Genomic DNA, 20,268 nt, shown 5'->3' with positions numbered 1-20,268 from the left:
CCCAATGAATGTGACAAAATCGAAAAGAATGGTGTTGAAAATGCATAAGAACGGGAAAAAATTGAGTGGGGAAAACTGCAGAATGAATTGGTAAATCAAAAGGCAATTTGCTTAAACTGTAGGTGATCTGACAAGAAAAAAACATCCATTTTCATCACTGCTCACCATGCGTTATCTATTATCTTCCAACGCTGTCATTATACAACTATTATCTAACTCACTGTTTATCGTGACATCAAATTTGCCATTTATCGTTTAAAGTGAGTGATCAGTAGTCCACAGTGGGGTGGACGTAACAAGTGATAGATTCAAAGCTGATGAAAATGCATGGGAGCTGAAAAAGAGGGTGATAAATGGTGAACCTCCCGGAAAACCTTGAAGGTGATTTATTCAAGCCATTGGTAATTTTGTGGGACGAGCAAACAAATACAATCACTAACCAGCTCCCATGTTGTCACTGAGCAATAGCGCTGCTTGGGTTTTGTAATGCTGTGATTAAAGGGCTATGCTATAAGTGGCTAAAATTTGAGAAGGCAGAGGCTATCGGGTACAGTCCTGGCAACATGGGCATTTCCTGATTTGGTGATGGGGCATGGAACAAAATATTAACTTATAGAGAATATCTGTCATGGAATTGACATCTTGACAGTCGGCAGTGGCATGTGCTCTTCCATCTACTTCCACATCTTATATTTATGTTTAACTGGTTTGGTCAGTCCTGCAGACAATTCTCATTTGCTATGCCAACTCTGGAGGACATTACAATGACACTTCTGCCACTGTCTACCAAATTTTGGGGAAAAAATGAATGGGACAGTTATGTCTAAACTAGAAATTAGTTCTCCAGTGCCCCCATATTGTTTGCACACAAAGTTACTGCCACACCCCTCTGTGGACATTTGGTGTGTAAAGTTATGTCTTCCTTGAATTATGATAACCCATTCCTAACTTTTCTTAACTTTTGGAATGGGACAAAGACGTAATCATCCAGCCCATCCAGCTCCACCGTAATTAGTTGGTCTTTACACAGAAAAGCGCTGCTGGAAACCAGCCCTGCAACAGTGATGATGATAGCAGCACTTTATTTAGAGAAATTTCTCTTTTCTTTTTTCAGGCACAGAACAAAACACTTGGAGCTTGAAGGGAATCAGTGTTTTGCTTGAGGACACCTGAGCAGGGACTGTGCTTGCCGACACATCTTTCTACTCATTTTGCCACTCTGCTGCCCCAGAAAATAGAATATAGAGCTACCTCATAGATTTCAAGTAATTTGTCTCAATACAGCTGAAAAAACGTGATGAAGAAATACACAGAAAACCTTCAGAAATGTTTGGTTTTTTGTATCGTTTGCTCTAGTCGTTTGAGTTGTTTTAAATGGACAACCTTTATAACAGTGAATGTGCATTCACTGTATCTGTTAGTTTATCTAATTATCCATACATCCCTCTTTCTCTGTTTGGATGAATTCTGTTTGTGTTTGTGCAGGCACATGCGCTAATGTGAGCCTGTGTTGGTGTGTGTACACATGCGTATGTGAATGTGTACTTTATCCCGATGGACTATGCATTTGAAATATGATTTGCTGGAATTGTTGTTTATGGAATCAGTCATGATTTCTCAAAATAGGAAGAAAATGAAGAAAGAAAAGTTGCATCATTTAAATTAGCAAAACCCATTAAAGTTTGAAACATTAGGCATGCAATAAATACCAAACAATGAGTATAGTAACAAAATCAAGTTGTAGGAGGTGAGAACTGGATGGTAGATGCTGGAATATGTTCCCCAAACTGCAGGAGCTTGTGTTTTGGTTTGCTATCGGCGTGTTTCTCTGTGGTGTTTCTGTTTGTCACAGTGGATTCCCCCAGGGCTGGGGGTGGGCTCGGCTGTCTTGTACTCTTGTAGACTCGTACACACATTCACGCTGAGTTGCGTACACACCCGCACACACACACAGACAAAATATAGCACGTTAACAGTCAGGCAGAGCATCCTAACAGTGGCAGAGGAGAGAAAAGTCACATGACATGTTTTATTAAGGAGATTAGACTGCAGTCGGTCTCCATCTTCATCACCAGAACTGCTCTGATATCAGTGGCTGACTAAATCTGTGTTAACTGGCTGGTTAGCTGATTAATGCTGGCTGACCTACTTGTTAAGTGGCAATGCGCACTGCAAAAAATGTCCATCTTAGCAGGTTATTAGTCCCATCCGAAGTTTTAAAATCTTGTTTTTCTTCAAGTGAAACTGCATTGGAGACAAGTTGAATCATCTTATCACTCTGGCAGATTTTTTCCAAAGAAAACAAGATTATAAAACTCAGTATGAAATTAAATCACCTGAAATTGAGATTTTTTTATGCAGAGCAATGCGGAGCTGTGTTGAATTCGCATGACCCTGCTTGCCATCCAGCCTGGCGTACTGGATGGCTGGTGCACTGTTGGGCTGTTGATGGACTTGTTGGATGTCTCACTGACTGGCTGCCTGGCTCACAGGCTGCTTTACTGGCTGGTTTCTTTACTGACATAGCCGAGTTCGATTCAATCAGAAAAACAGATTTGACCTTTTCTGTTTCACCACTTGTCTGTTTTTTCCTCCCTCCCTCCCTCTCTCTCTCTCTCTCTCTCTCTCTCTCTCTCTCTGTCTCTCTCTCTCTTTCTCATATACAGACATTCATTTCACATCATCCAACCTTTTGCCTCCTCTTCCACTCCTCTATTCGATTTCTCCTGTCCACTCTGTAACTCCAGTCCTCCTGTCTGAAAGAACTATGCCACCAATGACTGTGCCTCAGATGTGAACTCTCTCTCTCTCTCTCTCTCTCTCTCTCTCTCTCTCTCTCTCTCTCTCTCTCTCTCCCTCTCTCTCTCTCTCTCCCTCCCTCTCTGCTTTCTCTCTCTGTCTCTTGGGGGGAAACAGCCTTTTACCCAAGGCCCCATGCTGCACAGCGCTGCTTCAAAACACCCACTGCCTCTCGGTAGCACACAACACACACAAATACTGACACATACAGTGCAGACACACACATACACACCCGCCGACTCACAAGGGGACAGATGGGCCTCTTAGAGTGATATATGCACTGCTCTTCAGGCCTTAAACACACAGACGGACACGCTGCCATAAAGCATGCTCAGTGTAGGAGGAGAAGGAATATTGATGTGGTCCATCAATTCACTTTATGGTGGCAATCTCGCTGTTTATTTGCTGTATAATGTTTTCGTCATGTGCATGATTGTCAATGAGCACCTTGCAATTCAACGTACACCATAAACACAGACTTAAATAATACAGTATGTGTAAATCGAAACAGGAAAACTAATGTACAATGTCTAATGTACAATTCTTTTTCCAACTTACCCAGACTGAGAAAAGATGTTCGATACTATTTTCACCTCTGTGCGTCCAGTGGTTCACTTCATATGGGTAGCATTTCATGTTAGCTTAGCGTAAAGACTTGAAGTACATGGGAGTCATTAGCCTAGCTCTGTCAAAATGAAAAAAATAAACCTTACAGCAACCCTGAAACTATCTTATTTAAACAGAGTATCATGGAAATACACATCTTGGGGGATCAGCATTGGAAACGAGAGGGAAAGTTTCATCCCACTGGCAGATTTTTTTCACTTGCTTGAAGAAAAACAAGATTTTAAGAGTGAAGATGTCCCTGAATGCCTTGTCAAGGTGGGGATTTTTGCAGTGCACAACCTGCCCTTTTGTTCCTCCTCTGAAGATGGAGTTCACAGCGTGTGATAGCGGAAGACAAGGTGTCGACAGTAAATCAGGATGCTCTCTAAACCGCGCATGCCGTGTTTGTGTTCGTCTTCGCAGGGGAAGTCCTACGTGTTTGACCGGGTGTTCCCCACCAACACCTCCCAGGAGCAGGTCTACAATACCTGCGCCAAGCAGATTGTCAAAGGTGAGTCACTTGCACGGTTTGCTCCTCTTATCCCCAAAATGTGAGTGACAGAAAAGTAAAAGGGGGAAATCCGATATGCCTTGACTTGCCATATCCCCGAGTTCTCCTTATCTGCTTTGTCACTTTATTCGCCGTTCCTCTCTCAGTTTCACTCCTTTCACAGGCTCACCCTGCATGAATTAGCAGCTGCTTGCATGCAGACGAAAAAAATTTTTTTTTCCAGGACATGATGTAGTCATAAGGCCTACAGGTAGATCCATCAGAATACACATCTTAACAAGAGCCGCGCATTTCGTTACACAGCTGGATTGGCATGTCTAGGAGGCATAGATCAAACAAGACCTATCCCCCGGAGAGAGTCTTTCTTTCTCTTTCTTTCTCTCTCCCTCCTCTTCTGTCTCTACATCTCACTCTCCTCTTATGTCAGCCTTTCCCTTTCCCTGTTTTTATGCCCCTTCAAAGAGTGTGGAACTCCATTGAACTAGCTCTAGATAGAGCTGGTAAAAGAGATTGATTTTTCTGGGGGAGATTACTCATAAAGTGAGAGATTTACCATGTTGGCTGTGCAAAGAGAGAAAGTAAAGGCAGGACCAATTGCAGCACAGGGGGTTGGAAAATCAAGTTTAGGGATTTAGTGGAAAAAAAGAAATGAAAGGAAAGGTAAGATTAGAGTATATCGAGGGAAAAGGGAAGTGCAGAGGGAAGGCAAGGCCAGAGACTGTGGTTTTGTCTCAAATGGTCTTCAGGAAAAAAGATACATTTTCATTTTCTAGGTGGATCCTGATGAAGATTCTTATGGGATTGAAACCTTGATCAGATTTAGCATCACGTTTTGTGAGCATTTTACGATTCAGTGTGCGGACACAATGCTTTTTTCATACATTTTCATTTTCACACTTGTTCTTTTGGGCTTTCTGGCTGTCTGTCTCTCTCACACAGCCAGTCAAGTCTGTCCTTGTTCTTTATCGCTCCCCTCTGTGTGCTCTACTGTCTGCTGCTCTTATCTCCTACTCACTTTATTTCCTTGCAGAGTCAGATTTCTGTCTACTCCGCCAGCACCCTTCTCTCATTTATGTCACGCTCCGTCTCGGTTCTTACCATGATGAGAATGTCTGTTCGGAGGCAGACGAAAACGTGTTGCGCGAGCTGAGCTGAGAGCCGTGGCAGAGGAGGAAACTGAAGGGTGGGCGAAGGAGAGGGCAGAGGGCTCGAGTGAGAGTGCTGCACAGTTTCCGCTCAAGGCCGCTCTGATTAGTCTGTGGTCAGCTACCCTGTGGCAGCCTGATATGTTTTTCTTTCCCTGTGTTTGACTTGAGCAGCAATGTTTATCACAATGTGGCAGCAATATGACATTCAGCAGTGTGCAGCAGCTTTGTAGCCCTGAGCTTTATGACTCCGACCTGCGGTGAAGAATGAGGCGCTGCGGTTTCACTGTGTCTCCTATCAGATGCATGGACAGTTAATATGTTGGTTTATCCTATGCTTGTTGACTTAAACGCTGTGAGTAGGCACTTTTATTGCGTGCAGCCATAGAGATGACTGAACACGTAATTTAGCTTAGATACTGTATACTGCTCAGTGCACACAGGCTTTATGAGGCTGAACAATATGGAGATGCAGGAACAAAGCTTGTTTGTCAGGCTTTTTGTCTCTTTTCTTCTCCTCTCTTCTCTTCTGTCTGTCTTTCTTTCTTTAGATGTACTCGGTGGATACAACGGGACCATCTTTGCTTATGGGCAGACATCCTCTGGAAAGACACATACCATGGAGGTAGAGTATGGCTAAATAATTCAAAAGGTAGACCTCCAGACTCTCACACACACACTCTTACATGCATCCCACTGCCTCTGCTGCTTGTGTTTCCTCCTTTGCTCTCCCTGACAGTACATCTCTCTCGATCACTCCTCTACCTCCTTTTCCAGTCCTCAGTGGGATCTTGCCTGTTTTACAACACTCTCTGGGGGGAAAAATCCTCTCTTGTTCTTTTCTCAAGTCAAGCCTCTTGGCTTGCATTTTCCTTAACATTCTCCCTACCCGATTCATCCCAGAGTCTCCATTCATCCTCTCCTCCAGTAACACGTTCTCTTCTCACCTCCTCCTCTCACAGGGAAAGCTTCATGACCCCCAGGGAATGGGAATCATTCCCAGGATTGCAGAAGACATTTTCGAGCACATATTTGCAATGGATGAGAACCTGGAGTTCCACATCAAGGTTGGTGTGAGTCTGCGTGTGTGTTCATGGGCGCTCGTATGACAGCAGTTCTATGTGCGGCTTCTTCAAACTCACTCACACCCACACAGTCTGAATTTTGCCCCATTCAGCGTGAATTCAACATGGGCCCCTCACATAATCCTCACTTGGATTGGCTCAGCAGATACAGCTAGACATGAATAAATCATAATAGATAAGCCATGTTTATCCAGCCATATTTGTTGCTCCCTTTTCGTTTCACACCACATCCTTTTGATAGATGGTAATACCTTTCTAGACGCATGGGAGGACAGATTACTCCAACATCATATTGCAATTTTGTATTGTCACCTGCCCCCCCAGTCTCCCTCTCTATCTATATCGCTTTCTTTTCTTTTAATCTCACCCCACCTCCCTCACCGTTCTCTCCCTTTCTTTTTCTCACCCTTTCCCTATAAATATCAGATTTTCCTTGCTCTTTTTCTTGCTCCAGGTGTCCTATTTTGAGATCTACATGGATAAAATCCGGGACCTGCTGGATGGTGGGTGTACGCACTGCACAGCTCAGCAACATATTACTGACAGGCTTTAAAAAAAAATAAAACAAAAATCACATTTGTTTACACAACATTACACAATTAGAGAATCTAAATGTCATGGCTACATCTGGGTGCCGAAGGGTTAACTGTAGCTGGATTATGGCAATGATGATCGTGATGGATGATAATATAGAAGTCAAAGGGGTCTGAGTGTATGTGCTGTGGGGAAATGAAATTGAAAAACCATGCACTTACAGCTTTATAGAAATGCCAGCAGCTACCCATCTATTGCTGATTGTCTATATTAGATGATAAAGCTGTGTGGGTTTTCTGTATGATTGGTACAGCAGCATTATGGCGCTGTAATCCATGGCAATATCATATATATAAACCAGAATGAAAGGATGGTGGGACCCAGATAGAGCACTCTAGGCAGTATCCATCCGATTACATCTTTAATGGAGCCAGAGCAGGTGGTGAAAGCCCCCATCTGTATGCAGAGTTCACAGTGGCTGAGGAGCATTAAAGCAATGAACAGGAAGGAGTAGACAACAAGTGCAATGAATCAAGACAAAGCAGACAACAACACCCTCTAGACCCTCTTTAGCGCATACAGTGTACAAAAGAGGGTTGTAGGGCGAGGAAACACAGACAGGCAAGCTCACACCCATATACAAATACATACCTGCATACATGCACTGAAAACACAGACAAACAGACACATACATACAAACATTGAACTATTTTTATTCATGATCACAGTAGTACAAGTCAGTCCTATATATAAGCAATGATACTAAATACTAGGGGTGTAACAGTCCATCGATCTGGCTCGATATGTTGATCTAATGATCAACGATCCAATATAATCCACTAAGTGAAAGTAGCGATCCATATGGTCATCCTCGAGATATGATATGGGATAGGAAATAGACCAGCAGCCAAGAAAGAGACAATAAGGATATCTACTCCTCACTCGGGAATATACAGCAGGATGAAAATATCTTGGATTTCAGAGTGAAGAGGGGTCAACTGATTGATTATATGCCCTATGCAAACAATGCCAGAACAAGATGAAATACTCAGGAAACATGACAAGCCTGACCAAGCACCTAAAACAGAAACAAGGCATTGTCACGTAACTGGGAAAGACGTGTGGCTTGTGTAAAAGAGGTCCAAAATTTCCTTCAGCGACCACGGGGCATATAAATGAGTCATACCCCGTACTGAGGTATGTTTTCTTCTGTTGGACCTGAAAGACTCAGGACCTGCTGCTTGTCTCCAAATGACTTGAAGTGGGGTGTCTGGCTTCTCCGCTGTCTCTGGTACTAGGAAGTTCAACTTCAAGTTTATTTAAGCCTTTTTTAGCCTGCCATTGGACAACTGTTTCAGTCGAGATTCTCCTCCTCTTCTGCTAGCAGCCAGCACTATTTTGCAAGGGCACCATTGCTGCATCCTGGGCTTAGCGCCAACTGTGTTTGGTTTAAAGAAATCCAAACAAGCCACAGTGTTTTTCCCCCCTTATAGCAGAATGATAATGGGTTCAGCCAGACCTTTCTCCAGCGCTGGCACGGCGCTAAAACAAAGGAGATGTGGAGATCTGGCTATGAGAGACTAAACTAAGAATCCAGGTTTTTGTGAGTAACTGGGATATAGTAGGATACTGGGTAATGTGTTTACATGTGTTACTCGTATTACTCAAAACCCATGTATGCATTCTCACCCCCACTGTCACAGCTGCTGACAGCGGTGGTGCAGCTGAAGTGCACCGGTCAGCTGGCTTCTTGTGGGGATTTCCCCAACGAAGGTGGCAAATGGGTTTTTAGCTTCCTTATATTTTAATCATAGGTAACAATGTAATTTTTAAAGCATACTTCAGTAACCATGTTGAACAGGAAGTTTTTGCCCTGTGTGTTTACTAGTTTATCATGTCAGCTCCTTATCCGCTTTCTTTTCCTGCACATGCTCACATGTAAAAAAAAAAAAAAACATTCAGTAATCCAGTTAAGGGTATACATGGCCCAATAATTTGGTCTCTCCAGCAGAAGTCTATCTGCCTTAACCCAGTTTATTTTAATCCTTTACCCCGATTATATTAGCCAGCTTTCTTGTTTACATGACACTTGGGAATCATGTAGCTGCCCGTACGTAGCAAATAACCTGATTACTAAAGTGCATTTACAGTAAACACAGTGAGTGTGTCTCCTCCAAATCTGGTGCCTGCCAATAACTGCAAATACAGAACAATAATTTGTCGGCATTTTAGCCCTTGTCTTTTGCATTCCTGCTAACTAGAGATCCCTCACCACCAATCTATGGGCATAACTCAGGCTGCCAAATATGAAAACAAGAAAACTGCTTTCATATCCCAGCAGTGATGCTGTCTGCATGAGTGGTTGGTTCTTTAAAACCTTTGTAACCAACACCTCTTCCAGACAAAAGTGCACCCTTCCAGAACAGTGCCCTATCTACTGTCCTCGCTAACAACCTCAACCTCATTAACAGCAACACACACAAACACACACACCGCCTCCAAGGGAAAAACAACAATCACAATGCAGTGATATTTAATCATGATAAATAAGAGAGGACTGAAGTGGCTAATGCTGGCCCTTATTAATGCCAGAAACTAAGAGTTTGACCTTTAGCATTAGTTGAGGCAATTGTTAAATTTCCCTTTGACTTTGGCAAAAGAAGTTCAGCTCTGTTAAAAACATTTAAAGTCATGTATTTGCCAGGGATTTGCATATTTTCTCAGCACATTAGCCTAGTCTGCAAGTCAGATATGGAGGGACAATGAGTCAGGACTGATTAAAGATGTGCCGAGTGGGAGTGCGCACACACACCCACACGCATTCATTTGTGCACACGCACTCACACACACTCAGGTAGTGCTTCGGGCAACATAATGACCTCTCTCCTTGTTTATCCCTCTCACCCTAGTGACAAAAACCAACCTGTCAGTGCATGAAGACAAGAACAGAGTTCCCTATGTGAAGGTGAGTCACTGCTCACTTGGACATGATTCTGTTTGGCAATGTTTGTGTTTTCTCTTCATTATATAGATGTGTTGGTTGGTATGTGGGTTATGGTTCAGTTTAGAGACTCTGCTTCAATATGAATAAAACTTCAGCGTGTTGGCATGTCTGCCTGTATGTATTTGTGTGTATGTTCGTGTGTGTGTGTGTGTGTGTGTGTGTGTGTGTGTGTGTGTGTGTGTGTGGGTGCATGCATTTACGCAAGCCCAGGTCAGGTGCACATGTGTATGTATGTATCTGTGGTTACACATCTTAAAGGTGCATTATTCAAAATTGCCAAAAATTTTATCAAAGCAAGGATCCTTTAGATTTAACTGAAAAAGCAGCATTGAATAAGAACAGAAATCTGATTGGTTTGATTGGTTGAGTCTATGTGGTTCTCATCTTCAGCCTGACTCACTGATACATTTCATGCTTATTCCTCGTGATTTTGTCAGTTGAATTCAACGAACCCTCAATTTTGCATGGACATTTGTACACTGGTGTTTGTATTTCCATCATGACCTTTACTGCATAAATGTGTGTGTGTGTGTGTGTGTGTGTGCGTGGTTGCCCAGGGTTGCACTGAGCGCTTTGTCACAAGTCCTGAGGAGGTGATGGATGTCATAGATGAAGGCAAGGCCAACCGTCACGTTGCTGTCACCAGTGAGTCACACCGTTTCTCGCTCCTGATCTTACACAAATGGTATTGCACTCTTAAAGTGAAGGCTTCAGTAAGTGCACGGGTAAAAAAAAGTGCATGATGAGGTGGAATATGAGTAGCCTATATAGATAGTAAACATGTCTTCAAACAGTTGTGTGTACGGGGAAACAATGATTTGATTGACTGATTCTAAGACATTTTCTATTTGAACTCTGAAATAGATTCTTTGTATATCACTGCCTCATTCCTCATCTTATCACCTCTTGTCTAATCCTGTCTCTTCTTTATTCTTCTCCTCTCCTCTCTTGTCCTCCCCTGTCCCCTGCTGTGTCTCTTCTCCAGACATGAATGAGCACAGTTCCCGCAGCCACAGTATCTTCCTAATAAACATCAAGCAGGAACACGTGGAGACGGAGCAGAAACTGAGCGGGAAGCTTTACCTGGTCGACCTGGCCGGTAGCGAGAAGGTTAGAGAAATGGGAATTTTTTGTAGAAGTCTGAAAATAGGCCTTGCGAACTCTATAATCACATGAACTCTGAATGACATTCTTCAATACAAGGACCACAGGTCTTTTTTTCATGGTCGAATGTTATTGAAGCATCAAGGAAACAGGCCAGACAGAAAGTTCAGCACACTCAACTTCATCCTCAGGTCGTTTTAGAATATTGGACCCATGGCATTACACTGAATTATTATTTAATTTTTCAAAAGGCTGATCAGTGTTTGACACTGAAGGGCATTAGAGCTCATAGGAGACGATAACTGAAGTCTGTTAAATTATTTTGACAGATTGGTTTCTGCTGCTGATGCAAGATGGCTAGGGGTTTGCACATTTGAAGCAATCCAATTGGTTCCACTGGTAGAGACATAAACAATTAATATCTGAGAAATAATAATGTTGCCTCAACAGTTTCTTGGCAAAATGTCAAACCTCAAAGGTCCTTTGTCGAGTCAGAAAAGCTCTATAAGTGGGCAGAGCAAAGGCAGAGGTCAAATTGAGCGGAGGGTCCTACAGTAATATGTAATTGTTCCCATGTATCAAGGGTTTTCAGCTAAAAATCTGAGTCAAGCCTCATTGCACAGTCCAAAAAACAATTTAACTCCAGGACATAGGTCATGCACAAGACGGGAGTCAGGGAATACTTCAGAGAATGTACTGAACCAAACTAAGACTGGATCTGTTTCTACTATTGATACAGTTGATGCAAAACATGCCGCATGTGTGTCACGACACCTGCTTGGGCAGGTTTGCTCAGAGCGTTGGGCCACAGCCTGGACAGATGCCGACTGTGCTGCTTTTAAACTACTAAGTGCTGATGCTGCGTCTGCAGCCCATCTTGGTAATCCCCGGGGGTGAAGAGGGAAAAGGTTATGCAGCAGTAAATTCTTAAATTGGAAACAAAATATTATTGACTGACTATGCAATATGTACCAGGAAAGGTGGTACATACTTCACTGACTGCCTTGATAAAGCAACTTGTTATCCTATTGTTCCATTCCCTGGTTTCTTACTGTAATTACATGGGTTTCCTGTAAACTGCATCATAAATGTCTTGCAGAAACCTTTTCAATTTACAATGCATGATCAGTTGCCTGGCTTGAACCAAATTGTATTTTTACACATTGGAGACCATGTTTTCTGCAAGAGAAAAGTTAAATAATGGAGGTCTCCTTGCTGACATTATGATGACGATACTGTACTTTATGAACTAATTCCTCCTATGTGTTTGTATCTGTGTCAGGTCAGTAAGACAGGTGCAGAGGGAGCAGTGCTGGATGAAGCCAAGAACATCAACAAGTCTCTGTCTGCCCTGGGGAACGTCATCTCAGCCTTGGCCGAGGGAACGGTATGACTGAGAAATCTACGCCGTCTTCCTCGCCTAGCAGGCATCTTGTGTTCCGTGGTCACCTCCGGCTTGGTCTCTAAATTGTTTGTTTTTACAAGACACCTAATGCTTGCTGCCAGACCCATATGTTTTCCAAAATTGAGTCTGTAGACTGCAGTGAATTAGATGGGAGTATTAGATTAGAACAACTTCAGTGTCCTCAATTAGGTAATTTGTATTGTACCAGCAGTCAAGTCAACAAGACAGTGCAGTGCTAACTACAAGGTCTTTGCATGCTGCCTTGTTTTCTGGCTCATTATTGGTCCATTTTGCTCTTTTTGACTCCACTTTGGCAAATTGATTAATTGATTTGAGTTGAGCAGCTTCCCAAATTCCCAGTGGCTCCTGCAGCAGCGTCTTGTCACCAGTGTTGTTTGCATATGCACTTTCTCTACTGTTTCCATTAAGCCACTTTTGCCATAGCTAACTACACATTTATCCTCTGCACCTTTTATCCCCACTTTACATGACCTTCTAGCTCCATCAATGTAATTAAAACCTCCCTCTCTCCTTACTTACAGTGATAGTGCAGGTGCAGGAAATTCCTCACAAACAGTATGAAAAGGCTCCAAGACTGTAGATATCTTGCATCTTTCATTTACAAGTAGACTGGAAATTATTCTGTATTAATTTCACAAGGACTCACAGTACTTGAAGCTTTTTGAAACCATGGTTGAATAGAGATATTGTGATTGTGCAGCAAAAGTGTTTTTTTCTGTGCTGATGCTCTTTTACAGCGTGTTGATATTCTCAGTTGTCAAGAAAGGCATGTGTGTGGTGGTGCAGAAAGTCTGCATATTTACAGCCATTCCCTCCTCTGTCTTTCTCTTTATATCTCTCTCTCCATTTCGCTCTCTTTCTTTTTTTTTTCTTCCTCTCTTGCTGTGTGCAGAAATCCCATGTGCCATACCGTGACAGCAAAATGACTCGCATCCTACAGGATTCGCTGGGCGGCAACTGTCGCACCACCATGTTCATCTGTTGCTCTCCATCCAGTTACAACGATGCAGAGACAAAATCCACCCTGATGTTTGGCCAAAGGTAACACAGAGTACTTCCATGTTGCGCAGCAATGGTCCACTGCACTCTGTAGCACATTTCTGTCTCAGTCAGCTGAAGCTGCTCTGTTGGAATGTTTTTCTGCTCAAATGTGTTCAGCTCAGATATGCTATTCACATACTGCTGCCTCCAACTCTGCTTTCAACAACCTGCAAAGTGCTTTAAAGACAGAGTTTGTGTTGCTTTTTGGTTTCTGGTCGTGCGAAGGTTGTTTAAAGAGGGTAAGGTCTAATCTTTAGAGGAAGCTGCAACCCTAGAAGCAGAGATTTGGATTGCTTGCCAGCTCTTCACTGTTATTGCTTGCTTTTAGCTCCCAAAAAAAAATCTCACAATCAGAAAGAAGCATCCTGCAAAAAGCCTTCTGTATCTCTGGCTTTTTTCCCGTCTAGCAGTGAATTCCCTCAACAGTGACTGACAAGAGAGTGTGGGTTGAAATAGATAATTTATGACTGAAAGGATCCTCGGTTTCCAAAGCGGATATTTGAAAATTGAACTGAAAAGTGTTGTCTCTTATCTCTCACTTTCTGCATGTGCCATCAGCCACAGCAGATAGTAGGAGTTCAACAACACGCTTGTCTCTTTATTAAATGATACTGCATTAAGGACATGATATCAGCAATAATATCATGGTATCAAGCAATTTTTGATGTGATGAGACAAATTTAGGCAGGGCTATTTGTCACCTCATTAATAGTAGGGATTAAATGAATAAAGATTACAGTGTCTCCTTACTGGAGCATGAAATTAAGACCCTGATTTGTGCTACACAGTGGTATTTCGTAATATGAAGTTTTAGCTAATCTCACTGTAAATGTTTTCACTACATATTGCATGTTACCGCGTATTTGTATCATTGTATCATTGTATCAGTGTAAGAACAATATTCAGTCTCATACAAATATACTTCTTGAATATGCTGTAAATTACAAAGGTCTACAGCATTTTTACACAATGAATTCTCTCTCTTACCTCTTTTGGGCTCCCTCTCCCTTCATGCATCATCAGACCTCGCTGGCAGAGAACCAATTTGCATACCAATTAATGAGATGCAAGCTCATTTTCACCGAGCAGCCAGGGCTGAAATACCTTGTTTACAGTTCTTCGCCTTCACATTCTCTTCTCTGTGCCTTTTCCCCTGACCATGCTGTTTCTGTCCCTCACTGTCTCCTTCCCACCTCTCTTACCCTCCTCTGTGTCTCTTTCCATTCTTGCATTTAGAGCCAAGACCATCAGGAATACAGTATCAGTCAACCTGGAGCTCACAGCAGAGCAGTGGAAGAAGAAGTACGAGAAGGAGAAGGAGAAGAACAGGTCAATGAAAGAGACTATTCAGAGACTGGAGGCTGAGCTGAGCCGCTGGAGGAACGGTGAGACTCCCACTGGCATCACGATGGTGGCCTAAAAAACACCGTAGGAGGATTCATGCGTGATTTTTTTTCCTAGAAACTATGAAATACTGATTGATTCGCCCCACTGATGCCCACGCATTCTGACATTCTGTCCTGTCAGTACTTTTCTATTTTAGGTTAACCATAAATTTACATTGTAACAGAAAAGAAATGAACAAAAATGTATCCCAGTTTTAATGAAATTATCATAAGCCTGTTTCCGTGGCTATGAAATATTGGTCATGCTTGGCAGAAAACATCATCTGTCAAAGGCAAAGGAGAAAAAAACAGAAGTGACATGTAAACATTTGAAGCTTGTGCTGGATACAGATGATAAGCAAGGGTACTCAGCATTCACACAACCCACTGTACCGAAAGCACTCCATCTTGTTCCTACTCCATGTCCCTGCATGAAAGAATATGTCCCAGCAGGAATGAATTTTTACCATCCTGCTAGCCTGTGGACATTATTTTCCAGTTCATGTTGGTGCAAAATTAACCTCATTCGATAGAATCTGAATGGAGGCCAATAGAGATGTGGGAAAAGGGCAGCCAAACAGTCTTGTTGGACCTGTTCCCAAAATCCTTAAAATCCCTCTCAGGTTATTTCTGTTTCATATTATTCAGGTTTTTTTTTTACACTTAGCGTAATTGGATTCCCTCACGTTGTCCTAGAGGCAGGGATGTTGGAGGCTTTATGTTTTATGCATCCTTATGTATTAGTAATCCTCTGTGGACAAGAGCTAATCACATCTACAGATGATACATAACTCACTCTGATGTTCTCCTAAAGCTGCATACACACACTCACACATCCGTGTGCACACAGAGAAGTAAAGCAAGCACATGCATATGCACATGCACAGTCTGTGTGTGCACAAGCTTAAGCCTTCCGTGTACTTTGACGCACTGCATGCACACATTCACACTCATGCACACACACAAACTCTTTTCTTTTTCATGCATGCACACACACACACATGCTCACACACGGGATCATCCCTTCCTGTCGGAGTTTAGGTCAATTTAAATGTCAGTGTACTCAATGATGGCAATGGGTTGACATTCAAGCTGTGGAATGAATCCTGTCCAGCGTTTTTCTTGTAGATCATTCTCTCGGTGCTTGACCTGAATTTAAAAAAAAAAATTGTAACACCTCATTATTGAAGCCTTACAAGTGGAGATTATTCTTTTGAATGCCTCTTCCCACCCGCCCACACACACACACACACACACACACACACACACACACACATTCCCTCCCTCTATACTCCCTCTTTGTCTCACTCACAATTTGGTGCATTTAATTTCCTAATGGATCATTTTGACAACACCATTGCCCCCACTCCTCTCACACTGCCCCCAGTTATGTTGCCCACCTCTGGCCAGAAATTCCCAGAACTGGATGCTGTTGACATCTATCTTGCTACACAATGACCCATTCTTAAGTCAAGGATAGTCCAAAGATGGGAGCAGCTGCCCAATGTATTCTCCCCCCTCTCCAGTTTACTACAGTACGGCCGTGTGTATGCAGGTTTTTATTGCAAGTAAGCACTATCGCAGCTTATTTCTCTGATTAGCACACCTTCAGCCGGAGAGGAAGTAATCAGTGAAAGGCAGTCCAATCAACAGCTGGAATGAAAACCTGCACATAAATGGCTCTCGATGGCACATTTTCGACACCATTCATATACTGTAGAGCACACTAAATATGCAGAGGGCAAACAGTTATTTGTCTACAGCATTTACTGTAAATATATTGCCCTTCTACTAAAGGAAACTACCACAGAATTTGTGAAATCATCATCTTCTGTTGGCCAACAATGGTCTGTGTCTGCAAAAACTATAGGAACCACACAACTAACACACATGGTACATTGGTCCTAATATTGCTGTGGGGTTTAGCTATATTTATGCCATATTGAATGCTCTTTTATCTGAATTTGATATGGTTTAGGACCATTTTAAAACTGAAATTTTGACATGCTCATCTTGTCATTAATGGATCAACCCTGAGGTGGGGAAAATGCCAGAGATAAAAATGAAGAAGGTTTAACCGACTTTTTTTCCCCACATCTTTAGGTGAGGATATGTCCGATTTTGAGCAGCTGAGCCCGGGGTCGGTGGAGGCCCGTCTGGTTGCTGCTGAAGCTGAGGAGCCGCCTCTTGACATCTGCAGCCCCTGCAGCCCCTGCTCGCCTACCTCCTCCATCGTGGTGCGCATCTCTGAGGAGGAACGGCAGAAGTATGAGGAGGAGATCCGCAAGCTTTACAAACAACTGGATGACAAGGTGATGAATGTCGTGCATTGGACCAAATGTGTAAAGAACAGAAGATTACATGTGACAGTTGAGATTTTTGCAGTTTTATGCACGCAAAAATGCAAAAGAGCTTGCCAGACATGTGCCATTCAGATTAGTTAAGGCATAGTTGTTCGTCATTTATCCAAGCCCATTCGGAATGGTGGTCACTGCGGCACTCAAAATGTTAAATATTGAAATGCATTAAAATTCTTACTCTAACCGTATTTAAAGCATGATTGTGCACGTACACTGTCTGCAATAGCTGCAAAAAGCCTAATCCACAGGGATGCGTACATTGTATTTTATTCACTCTAATTTTGTGATGCACAGGAGAGCTGTTGTAGCACATTCTGGGTCACATGTTTGCTGTGTTCACACATAAAACATGCCTGCAGGAGATTAAATGTTATCCGCTGCATTCAGTGTTTGCTTCAGCTACACAGCTGGGGCTTGTCTTTTTTGTTTCCTTATGGTACACATTTTGACTTAGCAAATCAATCAGATCCATTTAGAATATAGTAATTAGATATGGGTCTCAAACAATTTTTGCCATATTTAGAGTTTCAGCTACTGGATATCTTTCTGTATGACAGCTTCTACAGTCATTTTTCCCCCACAATACAGTTCAATTCAGTGGACCAGATAATGTCAAAATGCATATTCAACAAATGCACCAAAATTGCAGATATCTACACTATATCCATGTGTACAAAATGAGGCACTGTAAATAACAATATGTCCTCAATTTATGCATTTACCTTTGAAGGATGATGAGATCAACCATCAGAGCCAGATGGTGGAGAAGCTGAAGGAGCAGATGCTTGACCAGGAGGAGGTAAAAGACATCAGTGTTGCAACATCTTTTCATCTGTTTGGTTAAACATCCCACACTACGCTGCCGTACTTAGAGACGTAGCGATCAAAGTCCCAGTGCAAGGTGAATGCCACAACAAACAGTTGCTGTTCCGTTGCTCCGCCGTCTAGATGAATCTTTTGAAATGTTGAATTATGTTTTCTTTTCAAGTGTCAGAAGGCATTTGAGGAACATACAGTCGAGTAACTTTTGTTCTGCGGTAAGTGTATTCACTTCTACGGCAATTTAGAGTAGAGTCGGTCGTTGTAGTCGCTGAGCAAAAATTTGAAGCAAAGTATCAGCACGACATTTGATGTAGGAGACATTCATGTTGAGGGGCGTCTGGGATAGCTGCTCCTATAGATACACATGGCTCCTCAAGGTGTAATGTTACAGAGAAATGACTGCCAGAGTTATCAGTAATCACCTTTGTTTTAAAGTCTGTGTACTGTGGAGTCAGCCATGTATTTAAAAGTTGGTATGACTAACATTATGATAGGTTAACACAAATTTGAAACAAAGGCTCATCACAGATTTAATATGTAGTTGTGGGTTGTTTCTCATGTGTATAGTGCATCCTGGCAGTAAAAAGACAGTGTAGCAGACAGCCTGCTAGTTTAGAACCTGGCGTAATCTGCACAGCTGAATCAGTGGGCTAAATGTCCTGCAGCAGGCTTTGGCTTGTAGCGCAGGTAGACATGCCGAGTGAAAGACTCCAAAACTTGCAAAATCTTTTAATCTGTATCACAGTATGGACCTGCACAGGCTTGTGGCTCACATAAACTGATGTGATGGCAACTACCCAGTCTCAGCTTTCATAACATGAATTCATAGTCATATTCCAAAAAGTCTTTGGGGTGCAGTACAAACTGCACTCTCGGTGGTAAACACCCCACATCTAATGACACTCACTCTGTTTTGCAAAATGTTGTGCACACAAGCTGGTGCTCTGCCTGCTGAGTTATGCCAAATTTACAAGATCAGTTGGTATTAGTATAGCCAAGCAAAGTCTGTAGGTTACAGTACATACAGGCAGACACTTTGGGTAATTAAAGACTGGATATTTATAACATCCATCTGTATGTACCGACAAACTGGCCCACAGTGGGCTGTAGCGCTCCACTTAGCATTAAGCACCAGGTTGGACAGTATCTCAGCTTTTACATCAAATTATATTTGCATGGTGGGCTGTGCTGTGCACAAATGGACTTCAGCCAGTATAGTCTTAAGATCTTGCGTATTCTCTTATTCAGTGAGACGATCATTGCAATGATGTTTTACAGGAAGCCGTCAGCAGCTCTGCCTTGCTAAAGACATATGGTGGTTTCCTCTCAGAAAAGATTGCTTGGTGGATGTTGTACTATGTTTGACTCTCTGTGTTCCAGCTGCATCCTTCTCCATTTATAATTCATATACAGTACATTCACTGTGTTCTATCTGTCTCTGTCCCTCAGCTTCTGGCATCCTCCCGGGGCGACAGTGAGAAGGTGCAGTCGGAGCTGGGCAGGCTGCAGACAGAGAATGAATATGCTAAGGCGGAGGTGAAGGAGGTCCTCCAGGCCCTGGAGGAGCTGGCGGTCAACTATGACCAGAAGAGCCTGGAGGTCGAGGAGAAGAGCATGCAGAACAAGTTGCTGGCTGAGGAGTTGGCCAAGAAAATGGTGGGTTGGTCTTCCAGGTGACTCAGCTCTTAATGGAGCATGTCATGAAGATGCATACCATGTGCATATGGGTGTCGCTCTTCATCCTGTGTCATACTCTTCCTTTCCTGTGTCTCTCCTGTAGTTTTTCCTGTATGCTATCTAATAATGACATACTAGTGGCAGCCATTTGAAGAGAAGAAAAGGAGACAGAGGCAGAGGAAGACAAAAAGAAAAAGGGCTGAGTTGTGGGTGAACTAGTGGTAGCCTCACATTAAGAGTATTTTAGGATTTCAAAACTGCAGCCACGAGGGGCACAGTTGTGATGTGTGTGAATTTTTTCCTATACAGGCAAATTCTCAGTGATCTCCAAAAATAAGATTTAGAGATTACATTCTATCGGCAGTATGCTGTTATATAACTGTTTGCCTGTGAGCAGCATTCACAATGCTGTTAGCGTTTGATTTTTCAAGTTTGAAATTCAGAAACTAAGCAGACTTTCACTTACAAAGACAGGACAATTTTCATGCATGTATATAATCATTTATATTCAGACCTTTTCATGCAAAGTGGGCTCAGTTTTTAAGAATTGTAAAAAAAAATAACCCTGTGGATCTTTTATTGGAGAGGATCTGAAGATGCTTTATAAATAGTTTGGCATCTTTTCAGCACAAAATATGCAAGCATTTTGTTTTAATTAGTTTTACAGTTTGACTTTGACTGACTTCACAATTGACTATACCTTGCAGTGAGGCAAAGTTGACTTATGAAACTGTACTATTATGGGAATAGTAGAGTTTTTTCAGATGTA

General features: G+C 42.4%; 1 protein-coding gene across 1 annotated transcript in view; it reads left to right on the top strand.

Moving 5' to 3' along the window:
* The window catches only part of kif5ab (kinesin family member 5A, b), a 56,462-nt gene that overhangs the window by 15,043 nt on the left and 21,151 nt on the right, over positions 1–20,268 (top strand). Inside the window, exons 2-14 of the mRNA XM_030052444.1 lie at positions 3,829–3,916; positions 5,613–5,686; positions 6,024–6,128; positions 6,601–6,649; positions 9,590–9,645; positions 10,242–10,329; positions 10,670–10,794; positions 12,071–12,175; positions 13,107–13,255; positions 14,492–14,640; positions 16,744–16,952; positions 17,731–17,799; positions 19,272–19,478. Coding sequence (XP_029908304.1) covers positions 3,829–3,916; positions 5,613–5,686; positions 6,024–6,128; positions 6,601–6,649; positions 9,590–9,645; positions 10,242–10,329; positions 10,670–10,794; positions 12,071–12,175; positions 13,107–13,255; positions 14,492–14,640; positions 16,744–16,952; positions 17,731–17,799; positions 19,272–19,478 — 1,473 coding nt within the window. The remainder of the gene's footprint in view (positions 1–3,828; positions 3,917–5,612; positions 5,687–6,023; positions 6,129–6,600; positions 6,650–9,589; positions 9,646–10,241; positions 10,330–10,669; positions 10,795–12,070; positions 12,176–13,106; positions 13,256–14,491; positions 14,641–16,743; positions 16,953–17,730; positions 17,800–19,271; positions 19,479–20,268) is intronic.

Source organism: Myripristis murdjan, chromosome 5 (assembly GCF_902150065.1).
Source record: "Myripristis murdjan chromosome 5, fMyrMur1.1, whole genome shotgun sequence".
Classification (NCBI taxonomy): Eukaryota; Metazoa; Chordata; class Actinopteri; order Holocentriformes; family Holocentridae; genus Myripristis; species Myripristis murdjan.
Note: the sequence above shows the minus strand (reverse complement) of the source record. Positions and strands in the feature narration are given on the sequence as shown.